Genomic DNA, 17,289 nt, shown 5'->3' with positions numbered 1-17,289 from the left:
GGTGAAATGACTTTCACACTCAATTGTAAACCGCTCTAACCCAGGATGATTAGCTTAATTGGTCTTTGAACAACTGGGTCCAGCTGTACTACCCGTATCACTCACGCCCTTATGATAATAATGCTTCAATCAATTCAAACTTAAACACCGCCCCCCCCCCCCCCTCCACCCCACATCCCAGGTCATATGAACTTTAGGAGATTGTCTTTTCAAATTCCTATCTCCTGGGAGCCAAAAAGCCATTCAAATGCTCTCCTTGAGGACAAATTTTCAGCTTCAATAACAAACAGTGATATATTAATGTCACCTTGAGTGAACCATTGTTTCACAAAGGTGAAATCTTCTCCTTGATAAACTCCTAACTCCCTAAGACAAGAAAAAACAACATGCTAATTCAGCCAGACCAAAGAAAAATCTGGTTGAAATTCCCCATTGATCAAAATTCCCCATCCCAGGGCATGATGCACACTGATCAAATCCCAGATAGCCGGGAGGGGGTGGGGGTGCGGGTGGGATGTTGAAGGTTTGAATAGGCTCCTTTCAAAATTTTAAAGTTCTACTTGATATGGAGATCCAGCAGATACAAACAACAAAAATGAATAAATGGAAGAAGAGTCACTGACTGCTTTTAAACGTGGACTGTCAAAAGCCATTTTATGATCCTTTTAGTTCTACTTTTAACTTTTGTGTATATATTTTTTGATTTCTTGTTTCTATGATTAGGTTTTTATTTGTTCTTGGTAATTTTCTGGAGGACCCTTCTGTAAACCACTTTTTGTGACGTTGGCATAATTTCCTCGTAATTGAAAGATTATTCAGTTTCCTTTGTGTCCTCTTAGCCTGACACTGTCAAGTTGAATTTTGATATATTGAAAGGAGCCAGCTATTAACTGGTGCATAAGATGGACTCCACTTAATTAGGCAGACACCCTGAGCTATTTAAATGTCAGAGATTCTGAGAGGTGTCTGCATGCCCTAAAGAGATTTGACTATACACTCTTAATTAGTGGCCCCTTGAGGGGCCTGTTTCTTTAAAGACAGTACCAATAAGCATTTTTTAGGTCCATTTTCAGTGTACTGGTGGTAATATTGGTGAAAATGTGACCATTATGTTTTCCGCGGAATTAAGAGGAAACTTAATGTTGTCCTCAGAATTGGCCAAAACTGAATTTTTGTTATTTTGTTATGTCGTAAAATAGTCTTTGGCCTGAAAAGTTCTCAGACCTCCAAGCTTAAGGACTACCCAGGAACATCACAAATTATGCCATGCACTGTCACAACATTTAACTTTGAGAACATGCACAGCAAACAGTGAACTTTGCGGTAATCTGGAAACTTGTTACACTTCCTGTTAATCTCCTATCCCTTTGTGGTCTTCACCAGTGCACTGCCTTACAAAGACGTCCTCAAGTGGTGGGGATTGTTGACTGGTTTGTTAAATACCTCTCAAGTGATGAAATCATTATAATACTTGCAAGCCAAAATATTTCAAGGAAATTTTAGAAAGTATAAGTGGCCACAAACACACCAAAAAAAAAAAAAAACAGAAAAGGTGTTAGATCCTTGATAGATATGCTTTATTTATTTTCTTTTTTGCTCGAGTTCGTTTTTTTCTAGGGTGACATTACTATAAAAGAGGATTTGGAAAAGGCTTTTGATGGTCATGTTGATGCAGTTTTCCATAGTGCATCATATCTGAAATTATGTCTGGCAGAGAGCTAGTTAATGGCAATAATACAGGGTAGCATTTATAACTAAAAATACCGTGACAAAGTTTGTCTGAGCTGTTAGATAATCTCAGAAAGATTGCTAGAAAGTAATTAACATTTCTCTTCCTGGAGGTAATTGTCTCTTGAAGCATAACCTGATTGACTCTGCCAAGAAAGTACAAAAATTGGAGAGAAAATTATATAACCTTGAAAGTATTTAAGTACATTATAAGTGGCAAGGGGTGTAAAGGCCCTATTGGGGGTTTGAAATTAACAAGTTGGGGACATTTTCAATTTACAGATTCATTGGCAGATTCTAGTAAGTGTTGAGATCTTGGTTATTCCAGTATCCTTGATTTTGTTTCAGAAAATATGAAAAAGAATTATTTAGTTTAAAGAGTACATGTACATTAATTACGGCCTTAATAATTTATTGTAGGATATAATAAGAGACATAACGTTTCCATGTGGGGTTTTCAGCTGAATTAAAATGTATCTGAGCAAGAATTGATCTCCTTTAATAATTTTTTACAATTATTGTGTAGTTATGAAAATTCATAATATATTAATGGGACCCACTAAAGTGGGCAAAAGGTATTGGCTTGCAATGTTATGTTTGTGATAAACTGAGGTTTTTGTATATATATTTTTTTGTTTTAGCTGAACAAGCAAATCTAGAGAAAGTGAATATTCTTGGAACAAAAAAAGTTAGCCATGTAATTCCGTTTGTATATAAGTAATTTTTAAAAGCAAGTATACCTGTCAGGTGTGTTTAGATGTTTCAAAATCAATTTTATTGAGGTCACCACATATAAAGGGATAATTTTTGGAAAAAAGTATACAGAAGTGATTTGACCTAAATAACACTGATTGTTGCTAAATAAAAGCCAATACTAAACTGTTGTAGATCACGCCGGCATAAAATGCAACGCTTGGTGTTTGACATTCTGCGCAATACCCCTGCCCAATAATGTGTTTTCAATTGCGTCTCTAACATTGCTTGCATTGTTTGAAATTAATGTTTCAACCGCAGCCTGTTGCAAATACAATGTGGCTCGATTAGAATTTAGTTGAAGCTCACACTTTGGTTGGAAAAGCCCTCATCGTCACTAATTCAATTGCAGTAAGTACCTACTTTTTAGTAATTAAGCCAGCAGTGGCATTGTTTGGTCTGACCTTTCCAGCTATCATTTGGGCTTGTCACCCAATGCACTCCCTGGAGGGGGAGGGAGTGTGTTGCGTGAGGAGACCAAACGACGGCTGCAAACCACAAAGGAGACTAACTTCAAGGGGGGGGGGGGGGGGGGGATGGGACAAAATGTGAAGGTAAATGGAGCACATGACAAGCTCAGAAGTCTTAACTAGTACCAGTAATCAATCCACCCATTTCTAACTTACAGAATGTTTAAGAGCAACACATTTAAAGATATATTGACTACTACAAAAATTTTCTTTTAAATGAAGTTTCCATTTTTTTTATTTTTATTTTTACAGTGAAAACCATTTACTGCACCTTTCCAAAAACCTACAAACCCTATACCTCAACATGTTTGCAACTGCCATCAATCATTCAGCTAAATATAGGTTTCTGTTGGTCTTGAGGGATATTGAATTGAGCCACTGTACAGTCAGTTTGGGAGCAGCATTTGCTGTGGCAGAAGACATATAGAGCCCAATGGCTGAGTGGCAGTCTCAGTACCATGTCTGCAGGTGAAAACTGCAGGAGCTTTGTCGGCTGGTGAAAAGATCATATCCAGAAAAATACATTAACCAACAAAGCGGATTGAAATGCACCAACACAGCATATGAACCATCTTTTGATCCGAATGGTTTTCCAAAATATTGACTGCAATAATTGATGGCAGTTAAAAAGGTAACCATTGACTGAGTTTTGATTTTACATGTTATTAAAATAAGGCACAGTATGTTAACTTATTGATTTGTGTTGTTAGGTTTTAAAGGCTCCAGCTAATGGGCCATTAGACCAAAGGTATCAAGGGTAGCTGTGAATCTTTGTTAGTAATAATTAGCTGTAATTTCAGGCTTGTTAGTGCCATAGGATGGGGGAAATATCAACATTTGCCTTTGTTATACTGCTGTAGGGATGAACCATATCTGGGTAAATTTTATTAATATATTATACCCACTTCAAATTGCATTCTTCTTTTATGGGTTTTCTGACATTTATAATTGCATGTAAAATAGCTGTCAAATAATGAAACTCGTTAATTTTCATTGTGTATTAATTCTCTCCTTTAATTCCCCTCATTTAACTTACTTAAGCCCCTTAAATATTATTTATTATAATGACACATTTTTTAAACCTCATTAAAGGACCAAGAAATTCTAATCATAATGAAAATGTTTGCCTGCACTGCAGATGGAATATACTGGTGGTTAGTTCTGTCTGTAAAGCTTTGAGGCTACTGAATTTTTTTGTATCTTATTGGAATTTTTCATTGTTAATACATTGATAATCAATCACGTAATCAACACACACATTACAAAAAAATAACATACAAGCATACACTAACACACAAACACACTACACTGTATATGCATGCTTTGTAAATAAAAAAAATTAATGATTGTCAAGATATTCGCCCCACTTCACTTAAGGTGGCCGAACACAGTTTCCACGCGTTTTACAGATTCTGTTAGTGATGCTATTAAGCGCGCGCTAGGGTTGTGTTAAGCAAATACTATTGATCCCTTGATATTATACCAAATGGATGGTGAGTTTTGCTCTTAAAATAACTCAGTTTCTCATTTGTGAATCCTCCTTCATTTATCACTGAACAAAGAAAATGAGCTCACGAAGAGCTAAGCCTTTTTGCACGCTTTTCATCTTTGCTGAGAAAACCTAATTAAAAGCCATGCATGTGCATTTGACCAAAAAATTATGACTGGTTGTTTTAATGGAAATGAACTGTTTTCTAAGAAACCTCACATAAGAACTTTTTTTAAATGACATAACAGTAGTTCTTTAAAAGTGTAACTTGCCTACAAACAAAAACCAAAATCTAACGGAGGGTAAGAAGACATTAAAGTGCAAAACCACCAGTTACAGGAGATCTCTCTGTTAAAATTACATGAAAGCAGGATCACTATGTCAGTATTTTGTGAGTTTTTCTGGACACAAAAAATGGAAAAAATCTAACGAGTGCATTTTCTAAAAGTTAAGGAAAAACATTATTTGTGGACAGTTAATAGCTTGCTGCATTTCCATGGCAACAGCACCTTGCTCAACAAGAAGTATCAAAATTTATTCCTTCTTAGTTAATCTTGCACCATGCTAATTTTGGGTACTCAGAAGTACATAGTTTTCAAATATTGTTTACTAACACCTGTATACTAGAAAACTGTGTTCGGCCACCTTAATGGAGGCTTAATTTATTATTTGATGTGGCAATTATTCCTTTAAGTTGATAGATTGAATTAATCTTTGACAAGAGGACCTGACAGGACGGTTTAAAGTGTTATTCCTACAATTAACTTTTCGTAACTTCTTTTAGAACAAATCTAAGGAGATTTTGTCCAACCATAATAGGAAAATGTTTTTGGATCAACATTCCTCAGACAGTTAAGGACAAACCTACTATAAGCACTCTATAAATATTACCTTCCTCAATATTGACAATTACATTCTTTGCTCATTATTACTTATTACTTGTACTTTACTACAATTATTTTTGTTTCCCTTTGTTTCTTTTGTTTTCCTTTTGGTATATCTTTCTTATTTTTTCTATTACACTATGTCTTAAAAGTTACTTTTCTTACAAATTTACTTCCTTTAAAGGGGCAAAGTATTAGTTTTTACTAGAGGTGCCCCTCTACTCTCCTCTACCTATTTTAATTGTATTTTTGAATTTGAATTTGAATTTGAATTGCATTTTTGAGCTGCGGTTTATTCTACGGTTAAATACATCCAACTTTGTATTTTGTGCCTATGTTACAGTAAGAGTGGAGAGTATAAATAAATGTAAAAAAAAAATGTCAATAGCAGATATATTGCTTCAAAATACTGCTCCCGCGGAACTTAACGTAACAACGATGGGCACTAAACAGTAGCTCCATTGAAAACAACGTGCCATGAATGGCTCACTGAGAATGAGTAGCGCACACAAGTTACATTCCATTAACAATATTTTACTGATCTGTCAGTAAAATCTAATTTAAATGATTCAATAATAGAAAATCCTCATTTCTTGTCCACACTGTACCAAGAAGTGGTGCTACCATGAAAGCCTTTGCACTTACTCCTTCCCTTTGATTCTGGAAGTTTGCCAATTTTGTTGGCTGCTTGGCCTTTCTTCATGTACCAAATAGGGTCTCCATCCTTTATTTTACTCTTTATGGCCAGATAAAATGGATGTTGCGGCTGATTCATCTGAGCTGGCCTGTGACGTTGGGACATTTTGTAGCATTTCACTGCTGCAAAGTGCAATGTTTCACTGGCTGGCTCTTCTAAGCTCGAATGGACACCTTTGAAACCAAGCCTTTCCTTGCCTGTTTGAGAGTCGTTGTGCAAGAATATGTTGCCCCACTTCAAACCAGGACTCTCAATGAGTGCGCTCTTTCCCAAAGTCTGACCATGATACTGCCAAAGACTCGCTTCTAGCTTTGCTGGGAATTTGTTATCTTCATATTGACCAACCTCATTTCTAGGTCGCTTCCTTTTCCCGTGGGAAACTCTTTGGGATGAGATTCCCTCCCACGACTGCTTGGTGATGTTCTCCTTGTTGGGGATGTACTCTGCCCTTTTATGAGCTGTTGAAATACATGTACATGAATATGCTGCAAATCAGGTTCTTTCCAGGGGCCAGATTCAAGTTAAGATGAATCCTAAGTACTGTTTCTTAACAATAGTCTTTTGTCATTATAACAATAGACTATTGTTAAGAAACAATACTTGGGATACATCTTAACAGAGGCGGGCTTTGTGAAACTGGCACAACCAACCATTTTGCTGTATATATTTTGCCAGAATATCAAATATGTGATAGATACGAGTAATTGCAGATAATAAGTGTGGCAGTGTAATGAGTGACAATAATGTATGGGGTTTGGCAACTGATGTTTTACAATTTTCTTAATACAATCAAAAGAAATGAAACTAAATTAAAGGATTTTGACATAAAAATTAATTGCCTTATCAGAATATTATTCCAAGGTTAAAGAAATGATATAACAAGGTTGCAATATGGCAGAAGGTCAGTTAAATTGTTCAAAATATCACTATTAAATTGTTATTTAATTAAATTTTTTTACAGTGCAACTGTGGTCCAAGAGACACGCCCATTTTTGTTTTCAATATAAGTTTCTGAGAAACTTTTGAAAAAGGCTTCCTTTCTAGTGTGGAGGGATGGAAACAGAGACAAAAAAGCATCACATGCCATTGGCCCCAGTCCAAATCAGAACATCTGATCTATACAAGATGGTGAACGGTAACACATGCGCAATCCCAGGTCCCAATCTTTTTCATTGTTTTCACATGCTTTAGTGTGGATAGGTGAAAACAATATGAAAATGCTAGTGTGGATGAAAATCTTTTACTTTGTTTTCACTGAGATTCACTGGCACTTCTGAGAATGCATTTAAGTGTGGATGGGGCCTTAGATTTCATTACATTGGCCATCAAACTCACAGGAAAGTGTTTTAAACTTGATTGATTACTAAACACAAAATTAATGAGAAGTACAATACCTGTCAGAGTTATTATATATTTTTTTTAAAGCGGAAATATGGCTTTTTAACCATACAACTTTAACAAAACATTATTTGAAAAAATGAGGACCTTCAGGTAGCTTTTGAGGTATTCGAGGTAGGCTCAAAGAAGAAGGGGTCGATATTAAAAAACATGAAAACGGTATTTGTAGAAAAAAAAACACATACCTTCACGGCCCAAATTCTCAATTAAAGCAGAGAATTTCTTGCATTCTGTTTCCCAGGGGTACGCGATTTTGTACTTCTCTCGCAGAAGAATGGCATTTTCGTGCCTTTCAATTGCATTCTGCCTGGAAACCTGTTGAATTCGCTTTGCCCACTCCTGTGGGTCATTGGGTGTAACAATGACAGAGTTTCCACCCTCCACTTTCTGGAGGGCTTGAGCAATTCCCGCTTCCTTGGAAATAAGCACAGGTATGCCAGCTGAAATTGCTTCAAGGGCAACCATCCCGAAAGCTTCGGTACGGGAGGGAAGAACACATAAGTCTGATTCTTTGAGCTTCCTCTTCATTCCCCTTTGATCAACGAGACGATTTACTGTTAGTTGGTCACGTTTTATGTTGGTGTTGGTTAAAAACCAATCCTCTAGTTCACGTTGCTCTCGAGCTGCTGATCCTACAAATTTCAACTTAAATTGTTTCCCAAGAGAGGCAACTGCATCAGCAATAATATCGTATCCTTTAAGATTTCGATCCTCGCGGGCTGCTCTTCCAAACACACCGATACGAAATACTTCCTCCTCATTAAGGCGCCGTTGTGGCAGCTTACTCACAGGAAAGCTCTCAATAATCCCGGGGGTAATCACTTTCACTTCAGTATCCGGAAGGCAAACTGTGTACTTCTGCTGTAGTCCAGGCCCTACTGCCACCACGGCATCGGCAACCTCACAAAGCTCTATCTCGAGTTCATGCCTGTCTTCATTCTCATCGATTGTATCAACTGCGGGACGGCTGTCGGAGCGTTCAGAACTCTTGTATTTTCCCAGGTCTTCACAAAATACATGAAGAATTTGTACCCATTTGCAGTTTGTCGTTCTCACAATGAAATAGGCCGGTTGGCCGAATTTTCTGCCATGGCCTATCACGACATCTGGATTTGGAAGCTCTTGAGGTGGAATCCTCAACCAGTCGTGGCGATTTGGATGGCCAGGTAATTTCTGAGCAGTAAGTAAAGTAACTCCGTTCTTTCTCGCGTCCTCTCTGTCAGATTCATCGCTTTGAGCGACATAACAGTAGGTCTTGATCTTTTCAGCAGAATGTTTCACCAAATTTACTGCCAGCTCTCTATTAAAGGTTGTCAAGCCGCCTTTTGTCGATTTCCACTCCTCGCAAACGAACATGACGTTAATAACATGAGAATAATTCCTCGTAGGGTGAGGATTTTGGGTTCCCTCTTCGCTGCCTACATTTGATGTTGATATCTGCTGTTCACAAACAGACATAATTTCCCTGCCGCACACAATTAATCAGTTCAGATTCTCAGTTCGATCGCCGATTTCCCCCTGGCACTGCTGGTAAAACGGCTAGATTACAAAACGAAGGCCTCTTAATTTTTAAAGTCGTAAAAAGAAAAATCGAATTTGCCGCCCATGGCCGCCGCCATGCGCCGACAAAAATATCTTCAATGCATAATGGCATGCGCAATAGCCCGCTGCTGCTGATCAAAAAGAAACGGGCTCTGGAACCAAGGAAGGGAGGAAAATGAATACATTTGGTTCCACGTACATAAAGTATCGAAATATCCGCTCGAACATTACATAATAACATGGGGGTTGACGTTCGGGATGGACTTGGCAGTTTGTACCAGGGGAAAAGAGTGTTGATTACTGGTGGTGGAGGGTACTTTGGTCACAGGCTTGGAAATGAGTTGAAGAGGCAAGGAGCAGAAGTGATTCTGTTTGATGTTGCTTGGCCCTTTAATGTCAGCGTCTACAGTCAAATGAAATGTGTCCAGGTTGGTTTGGGGGTGATTCCCTCACGTTTCACACAGTAGACCCCACAAGGTAGACCCCACTAAGGGTGACAACCAGAGACTAGTCTCAGAGATGCCTGCCCTAAGGACCCTTGAGGCCTGCACTATATATGTTGTGGTTCAAATTTATCCTTGGTTTAAGTTTTATCTCCCTTTTGTTCTTGGGTATGGTAATGTATGATAATGAGTTTGAAACAATGCAAAGTAAAATTTAAACCAAGGATAAAATTTAACCACAACATATACACTGTGTGTCATTTAGCATAATTTTGGGAACTTGCACAGCAAGCAGTGAACTTTGTGATAACCCAGAAACTCAATACTCTCTGATCTTCAGTGAACAGAAAATATTACACAAGGTCATTACTCTTCACTTCACTTGGTGCTTATTCCTTGCGAAGCGAGGGCCGAAGGCCCGAGCGTAGCGAGGTTAATAAATTTGTCGGGCCGAGCCGGCCCGACCAGAGCTAAGCCGCGCGAATTCGAGCGAAAAATATATTTATATATATCTGTATATGTTTATATCTTTGAAGGTGTCCGCACTGTTGCCTGGCAACAGTGAAAAACAAAGTATGAATGACGCCAGACTGTTTGGCGTCGTCTGGAGCAAAATTTGCAAACATCGGAAAAAATATGCGTGCATGATCAATTTTCAACTGCAATGTTCATCAATATTCACTGGATACAGAACTATCTCTCCAGAATCTTTTCCCTTTCTTTTAGAAATCTTTTTTGTAAAAGATTGCATTGCAGAAATTACACGTTTTGTGGCCGCGGTAAAATAATTTTCTGTGGGAAATAAATTCATCGAACACAACAGCGCTGCACGCCCATTGTACATTACGTTGCGTCAGAAATAGATTTTCAACCGCAAACTAGCCTGTGGAACTACGAAAAGACCATGTTCATCAAAAAAAAAATCCTATGCCCCATTTAATCTCCTCATTAGATGCTACAATACGAGTAAAGAGGGCTTTCCACCCAGCCCCAGCTTTGCGAGGTTTTGCGAGTCACGTATTTCTAGTCACTTACGATATCCTTTTGAGGTATACCTTTGTGGTGTGCTTGCCTTGCACATATAGGCCCTTGGTTATATGAAAACGCCAAAAAGGTCTGTCTTATACAAAGTACCCAAAATCAGTGTTAGGTACATTTAATTTCTGGACATAAGTAGTACTGCAGATATGCTGTTATTATTTATTTTCTTTTTTCCTTTATTTTTTATAGGGTGACATTACTAAGAAAGAGGACGTGGAGAAGGTGTTTGATGTCGACCATGTGGATACAGTTTTCCACAGTGCATCATATGGAATGTCTGGTAGAGAACAAGTAAGAGGCTTGCTCTGTATCATTATTTTATTTCCCAAAATACAGAAATTCCCATTATGTTAAGGACTCTCCAAAATTAGTGACAAAATTTGTGAGCTGTTTATTGTTTTGAGTATTATCTTGGAACAATTTTTTGCTGGAAATAAGTAACAACTTCCTGAAGGTACTGATCTCGAGTGTAAACTTTCTCTTCCAAGAAAGTGCAACAGTCAGGGAGCAAAATATAACCCAGTATATGTAATAATAATAATAATAATAATAATAATAATAATAATAACCTTTATTTACGCTCGGGGCTACCGAGAAACAACTCCAGCTAGCATTCAGAGCAGGACTTGAACTTGCATTTCAAGGCGGGCGCGCTAATCGCTCGACCACGCTGCCTCCTTCCAATAATCTTATAAGTGATAAGGGGTGCAAAGACCCCTTTTGGGTTTGAAGTTAGCAAGATGGAAACATTTTTGAATGTTAAATTTGTTGGCAGATTTTTTAAGGTGTTGAGATCATAGTTGTCTGAGAGTTCTTGTAAATTTTTGTCTAAATATGAAAAAAGTTTTAGTTTAAAGAGTACTTTGAAGTGGAAATAAATAATTATATAATAAGACACAGCATGTTTCCACATTCCTGGATATATTTAAGAAATAGTCTGTTTGAGGTTTTAAAGTTATCAAATGTCCATATCTACAAAATTCATAAATTAAATTTAAAATTATTATTAAACACAAACGCAATGTTATTTTTGGAATAAACTGTGGTTTTTCCAATTTTTTTTTCTGTTTTAGCTGAACAAGCAAAAGATAGAGAAAGTGAATATTCTTGGAACAAAACATGTCATTGAAGGTCTGGCATACATTAGTTTACATAGTATTTGAGCAAATTTATACAGGTGTAACAAAATAATGTCGAAAATTGATTTGATTAAGGTCTCACAAATTTATATAGTGTACTTGTACTTGTACTTGTGTTCTTACCTCAACATTGCTAGCAATGTATTGTTTTAAATAAATTTTAATGTTTCCCCCATATTAGCCTGCTGCAAATACAATGTGGCTCATCTCATTTATACAAGTACATATAATGTGGTGTTTGGTGGACAGATAATAAGAAATGGAGATGAATCTCTGCCTTATTTACCACTAGATAAGGTAAGAGATTATCATACTTTTGTGCTTTGATAAAATTCAGTAATACAAACATTATTTTTATCATGTGTGTAAACACCTTTGAAATTCATTTTTTAATATTGATCAAGAGACACAATCAGGCAGCTCAGTAAACTGTGGCTATCTAATTAAGCAATAATTATAAAATTAGTGATCAAATATCTAGTTTTGATATTATATATACCATTGATATTTAATTTCAATATTATTATTCCTTGTCAGCATCCAGATCATTATTCTAGGACAAAGTCTATAGCCGAACAAGTAGTTCTGAATGCAAATGGATTAGCACTTCAAGGTAAGAATTTCCAATTATCTGGCTTTTCAAACCCCCCAAAAATGTTGTCAGTGTTAGAAACTGCATATTAATGTTCAACTTTTGTAACATTATTTGATACGCCTTATATGAAACTGCTGCAAATCTTTCAATTGTCAAAAATTAAGATTATCTAATACAGCATGTTGCAGATCACCACCGGAAAATATTATTTTTATAATAATTGTTTTTAACAAAAGGCATGGGACTAACCAACCAATATTAATAGTGCCGTATAAGATAGATTTGTTGTTATTTTGGCTCAGATTTGCAGGAGTTTTTGCATATGGGTCTCAATTCCTCAATTTTTTGGGAGTAAAAACCCATGGTCATGAGCAAGATTTCCATTTTTTATTGGAATAAAAGCTCAAATTACACAGCAGATAAACCATTGATGTAACATTACCTGGTGGAATTAAAAGCCAAATGATCACTTTAGAGGACGACTACAAACTTATAGTCCACCACGATTTGTCAATTATTTTATATATTACGCAGTCTAATTAATTCTATGATGAATTTCCTTTTTTTTTTTTAGCATAGGGGATTTGTTACAATTGGGGCTCTGCCCTGTTCGTCTCTCCGGTCACGCCACAGCGTTGTATTTCTTCTTCTTTTTCTATTGTCATATGTCAATTTATGTATTTATTTCCTTGTGATGAATTACAATAAACTAAACTAAACAAATCCAGCAAATCCCAGCTAAAACAACAATTAAAAAAGCCATCTAAAAAACACTAATTAAAAGGTCTGTTATACCCTGCAGGCCTAATTTATTCATTTGAATAATGTGATACTTGCTTTAGGATTCCATGCACACACATAGAAGTTTTGAGTCATATAACCTGTGAAACAAGCATTTCCGTGGAGTTTTCTGCTTTCCGTATTTTTGATGTGCGTGAAATAAGGCGAGAACCCCCGATTTCCGCATGGCCAAACAGCAAAAAAAACACTTTATATTGTATTTAATGTACTAGTTTCAGGTTTTAAAGAATGTTTTTAAATTCATTTAACCTATATTTACTTTTAAATAATACCTGACAGATGGAAAAACTCTCAAGACTTGTGCTCTTAGACCAGCGGGTATTTATGGAGAGGGCGAGTTGAGACATTTGCCAAGAATTGTGGTATGTTGTGCCAAGACAGTTTGTAAATATTTTTAACCAGAGAATGCTTTCATATAAAAACAATACCTGATGTGACCTAATTTTTTTGTAATTTTTGGTTTCCCTGATTAGACAAGCAGATTCAGGTCTGGCAATTGTTTCTCCATAAATGTGTTTTTTTTTTGTTTTGGAGGAGAAGAAGGGGAGGTGGTCCTTGTGATAGACATTTGGATTTACCGGTCTTACTTATACAAAATATTATTGATTTGGTTGTGGTCTTGTAATTAATAAGTTAAAAAATTTAGAGAAACAATTTAAAATAAAATTTATTAGCAAAAAGAGACAAAAATTTGAAGACATCATGGCTTCATTAAGTCAAGTAAAAAAAAAAGGTCAAATTGTTCAAGTGGAGTTAATTTGTACAATACAAAGCATCAAAACTTGTTGTGGAATTCATATTGGAACATTCACAGGTGTCAATCATGATTGAAAGTGCTGGTGCTGAAGAATGATAAATTTTTTTACTTTAGCACGAATTGAGTCTGACTGTGTATTCAGCAAAGGTTTTCTTTCGTGAATAAAAAACATCTCATGGATTAAGCAATCCAGTTTTCTTGGCATTTCTTTAAAACGGAAAACAAACGATCTAGTCAGCTCAGGGATCTTAAAGAACAAGATAAGAAGGTAAGAACTTTATTTTACGTGGCACTCCACTTAGCTACAAAACTACTTTACAGGAAGCCCACAAATAAACAGATAAAATTACAAAAACAAAAAGGAAGATAAAAATTAGCTAGCAATCTAAAATCTAAAAATTTAAAAATCTTAAATATCCAGGAAATCCAATCATTCATGCAACAATACATGTGTGAGTACATGGTCCATCATGTCCTTTTTTTACTTGAAAATGAAGTGGCAGGATGTTTTTAAAACGTAGTCTATTTTCACTAATTTTTATTTTAAATATTTGTTTTGTAATTAATTGAACGAATTTTACCCTAGTCTCATGCTATAGAAACTAGAGTGAGATCATATCCCATGATAATTAAGTCACTCGGCTACCAGCAAATATGCTATCTTAAGCCCTTAGACATGTTGGAACTCAAATTTTAGCTAAATATTGTCTTGATTCTTACTTTATGGATGAGATGATCTACATTTTTGTTGTATTTGCAGTCATACATTGAGCAAGGACTTTTTGTCTTCACATATGGACAAGGCGACTCTGTAGTAGACTTTGTTCATGTTAATAATTTAGTTGAAGCTCACACTTTGGCTGGAAAAGCCCTCATCCTCGCTAATTCAAATGCAGTAAGTACCTACTTTTCACAAATTAAGCCAGCAGTGGGGTTGTTTGGTCTCCTTCGCAGCTGTCGTTTGGGCTTGTCACCCAATGCACTCGCTGGAGGGGGAGGGAGCGTTTTGTGTGATGAGCCCAAACGACGGCTGCAAGCACGAAGGTCAGGGTGGGGATGGGACAAAATGTGTAGGTAAATGGCCAGAGCACATGACAAGCTCAAAATTCTTAACTAGTACCAGTAATCAATCCACACATTTCTTACTCACATTATTTTGTTACAGTAACTGTCAACATGTACTTCATAATAATTATCAGACACTACAGTAAATCTGTTAAAAAGAAGCCCTTACCCAGCATGTTATTAAGCTTGTTTAGACTTGGCTCTTTTAACCTCTGTTAATCAGCTAAGGAAAAACCAGAAATATTGAAATGCCTTTCGAAAATGTAACTCACTCATCCATGTCACCCCTATTGAGGCATAAGGCCGATTTCTAATTGAAAATGCCACCTTAAAATAGGATTTTATTCCAACGGATAATGATCAACAGTGTCCAGGTATGCACTAAAAAAATCAGTGAAATTCACTTAAACAAAATTTACTTGCCCAGTTAAAAGCCAGAAGAAAGAAGAAAGCCTTCTTTGGACTGTTTTTGAAGTGGGTGGGGGATAAAGGGGAATACAATTTTTTGCCAAGCCCCTTATAGGGGTACTTAATTTTGTCTCAAATTGAGGGGGTGCAAAACTATTAGAATGATGCCATATTTTGGTAATTTTAAAATTAACTTTTAGTTAATAATTATTATTGTTATTAATTATTGATAACAATGTTTTGTTTGTACATGTAGGCAGGGGAAGCATATTTTATATCTGACGATTCACCAGTCAACAACTTTGAGTTCTTCAGACCTCTAGTAAGTCAGATATTTAGCTGATTTAATGGTATTTTAAAATTATTAATTAACATTTTGTAGTGTATTGTACAGTCATTGAATTCACAGAATTGTTTGTAATTCAACAACTGTTCTTTGTTTATATCCAATCCTTGACAGGTTGAAGGTCTTGGGTATTCCTTTCCTAAGCTCAAATTACCAATCACTCTTATTTACATGTTTGGTGAGTGAGTTGATTAAATTAGTTAAACAGTTTCTACATTTGCTTCAATGTACATTTGTTGAACCAAATGTCATGGGTGTTTGAACAGGTCATTCAACATTGTTCAAAGCATAAACAAATGTTGAAAGCTCATTGAATCAAATTTAACTTGGTTTGAAGACTTTCAACATCAACATCGCTTCAACATTTCCTTTTTTCTTGAAAATGTTGAATGGCATTGAAGCCATCTGAACACTCCATTCATGCAACATTTGTCCTACATCCATTCAATTGTTTAGGAACAGAGGGGGTGGTGATGTAGGGTGCATAGGAGTAATGGTAACTGCTAACCTCTGACAAGCAGTACAGTTCAATGTGAAAGCAATTTAAACATTTTATGCTATTGATAATAATTGTTCGACTAAGCATATCATTATATAATACTTGTGTAATCACAAAATTGTTGTTTATTCCAGCATTCCTGACAGAATTAGTCCACTCTTTTGTCGGAAAATATATTTACAACTTTCAGCCTTTGCTCACAAGAACTGAGGTAATCTAAATAAATTGAACCAACCAGTGAAGTTTGTTTCTTTTTAGTTATAAATAATTTATGGCAACATTTACTTCCTGACTGTTTCATCTTTTTATTTTTGTTGAGTTGCAACTTTCAAAGTGTGAGATTTCATCTTCTGAGAAGATTTCCATGTTTTTCTCTATTTTCATTAGCTCTATACTAATTTGCTCAAAGCCATCTCTAAATCAATAATGATCTAGATCATAATAATATTGATATTGAATGAAACTAACCAATAGAAAGTCTAAAATGGAATTGGGCATTTACTAGGCAAGTGCAATTAACAAAAAAATTGCACTTGAATGAAATTGAAATTGTTTGTGGACAGGTAAATATTTTGGCTTCCCATGTACATTTCCACTTTTTCCAACAAGGGTTATCTCAAACAGCTGAGCTAGTGTGGCCTCCCACCACTGTTTGCAGGTTAAACCAGCATGGTTTGCATTCACATGCCTTTTAAGAGCTTCTTTCCCATTTTTTCCCAACAGGTATACAAGACTGCTGTCACCCATTACTTTAGTATGAAGAAAGCAAGAGAACATCTTGGTTACAATCCAAAGAAATACACACTTGATGGAGTAATAGAACATTTTCAAAAGACAGGTCATGGGAGGAACAAGCGACCACCCTCTCGTCTTATGTATCATATAGTAAACATTATCATAGGAATTTTGTTTGCTTGTTTGATTCTAGCTTGTCTTCCCACAGTGGATACCCAAAGGATTTCTTGTAATCCTTTAATGTCTTCATGATTGTTTAATTTATAAAAAAGGTGAACAACTGATTCAACTTCCAAGCCTTATAGATCTCTCATTAGCTTTCAAAAGTAACCACACAGAACCTTTAGAAAAAGGTTCATTTATCTGCTTTGTCTTTCAAGAGTCAAACAGCATAAAAAGGTACAGCTTGTCAACAAGGACGTGAAATTGTGGTAATCACCAACTCTCTTAGATTCTTTCAAATGAGCAACAAAACTCATTAAAAGAGACAACTTAACAA

General features: G+C 36.1%; 2 protein-coding genes across 4 annotated transcripts in view; one reads left to right on the top strand and one right to left on the bottom strand.

Annotated features, from left to right (window-relative positions):
* Nucleotides 1-9,099, bottom strand: part of LOC146457977 (uncharacterized) — a 94,997-nt gene extending 85,898 nt beyond the window's left edge. The window contains exons 1-2 of the mRNA XM_085091204.1: nucleotides 7,605-9,099; nucleotides 5,913-6,479 (exon numbers count right to left, since the gene is read on the bottom strand). Coding sequence (XP_084947330.1) covers nucleotides 5,913-6,479; nucleotides 7,605-8,877 — 1,840 coding nt within the window. The 5' untranslated portion in view covers nucleotides 8,878-9,099. The remainder of the gene's footprint in view (nucleotides 1-5,912; nucleotides 6,480-7,604) is intronic.
* LOC146457976 (short-chain dehydrogenase/reductase family 42E member 1-like) lies at nucleotides 1,636-17,289 on the top strand. Of its 3 annotated transcripts, XM_085091100.1 has the most exons (14): nucleotides 1,636-1,721; nucleotides 2,370-2,416; nucleotides 2,743-2,832; nucleotides 4,044-4,105; nucleotides 10,635-10,736; nucleotides 11,519-11,576; nucleotides 11,766-11,881; nucleotides 12,122-12,197; nucleotides 13,260-13,342; nucleotides 14,498-14,632; nucleotides 15,467-15,532; nucleotides 15,671-15,734; nucleotides 16,190-16,266; nucleotides 16,779-17,289. In XM_085091100.1, exons 5-14 carry the CDS (start codon nucleotides 10,719-10,721, stop codon nucleotides 17,040-17,042), a joined length of 957 nt encoding a protein of 318 aa, XP_084947226.1. In that variant the 5' UTR covers nucleotides 1,636-1,721; nucleotides 2,370-2,416; nucleotides 2,743-2,832; nucleotides 4,044-4,105; nucleotides 10,635-10,718; the 3' UTR covers nucleotides 17,043-17,289. The 3 variants fall into 3 exon arrangements, with proteins under 3 accessions (XP_084947226.1, XP_084947227.1, XP_084947225.1); XM_085091101.1 differs by lacking the exons at nucleotides 1,636-1,721; nucleotides 2,370-2,416; nucleotides 2,743-2,832; nucleotides 4,044-4,105 and adding an exon at nucleotides 8,503-8,599; XM_085091099.1 differs by lacking the exons at nucleotides 1,636-1,721; nucleotides 2,370-2,416; nucleotides 2,743-2,832; nucleotides 4,044-4,105 and adding an exon at nucleotides 9,138-9,389.

This window comes from Pavona decussata, unplaced genomic scaffold (assembly GCF_977016875.1).
Source record: "Pavona decussata unplaced genomic scaffold, jaPavDecu1.1 SCAFFOLD_234, whole genome shotgun sequence".
NCBI classification, from domain to species: domain Eukaryota; kingdom Metazoa; phylum Cnidaria; class Anthozoa; order Scleractinia; family Agariciidae; genus Pavona; species Pavona decussata.
This window is presented reverse-complemented; position numbering and strand designations above follow the sequence as displayed.

What these genes read in the sequence shown, in the direction of transcription:
- LOC146457976 (XM_085091099.1), top strand. Translation starts at nt 9,201, where the DNA reads ATGGGGGTTGACGTTCGGGATGGACTTGGCAGTTTGTACCAGGGGAAA. An exon ending in CTTATTTACCACTAGATAAG is followed by an intron (nt 11,882 to 12,121) that starts GTAAGAGATTAT and finishes ATTCCTTGTCAG; the next exon opens with CATCCAGATCATTATTCTAG. An exon ending in CTTTGCTCACAAGAACTGAG is followed by an intron (nt 16,267 to 16,778) that starts GTAATCTAAATA and finishes TTTTCCCAACAG; the next exon opens with GTATACAAGACTGCTGTCAC.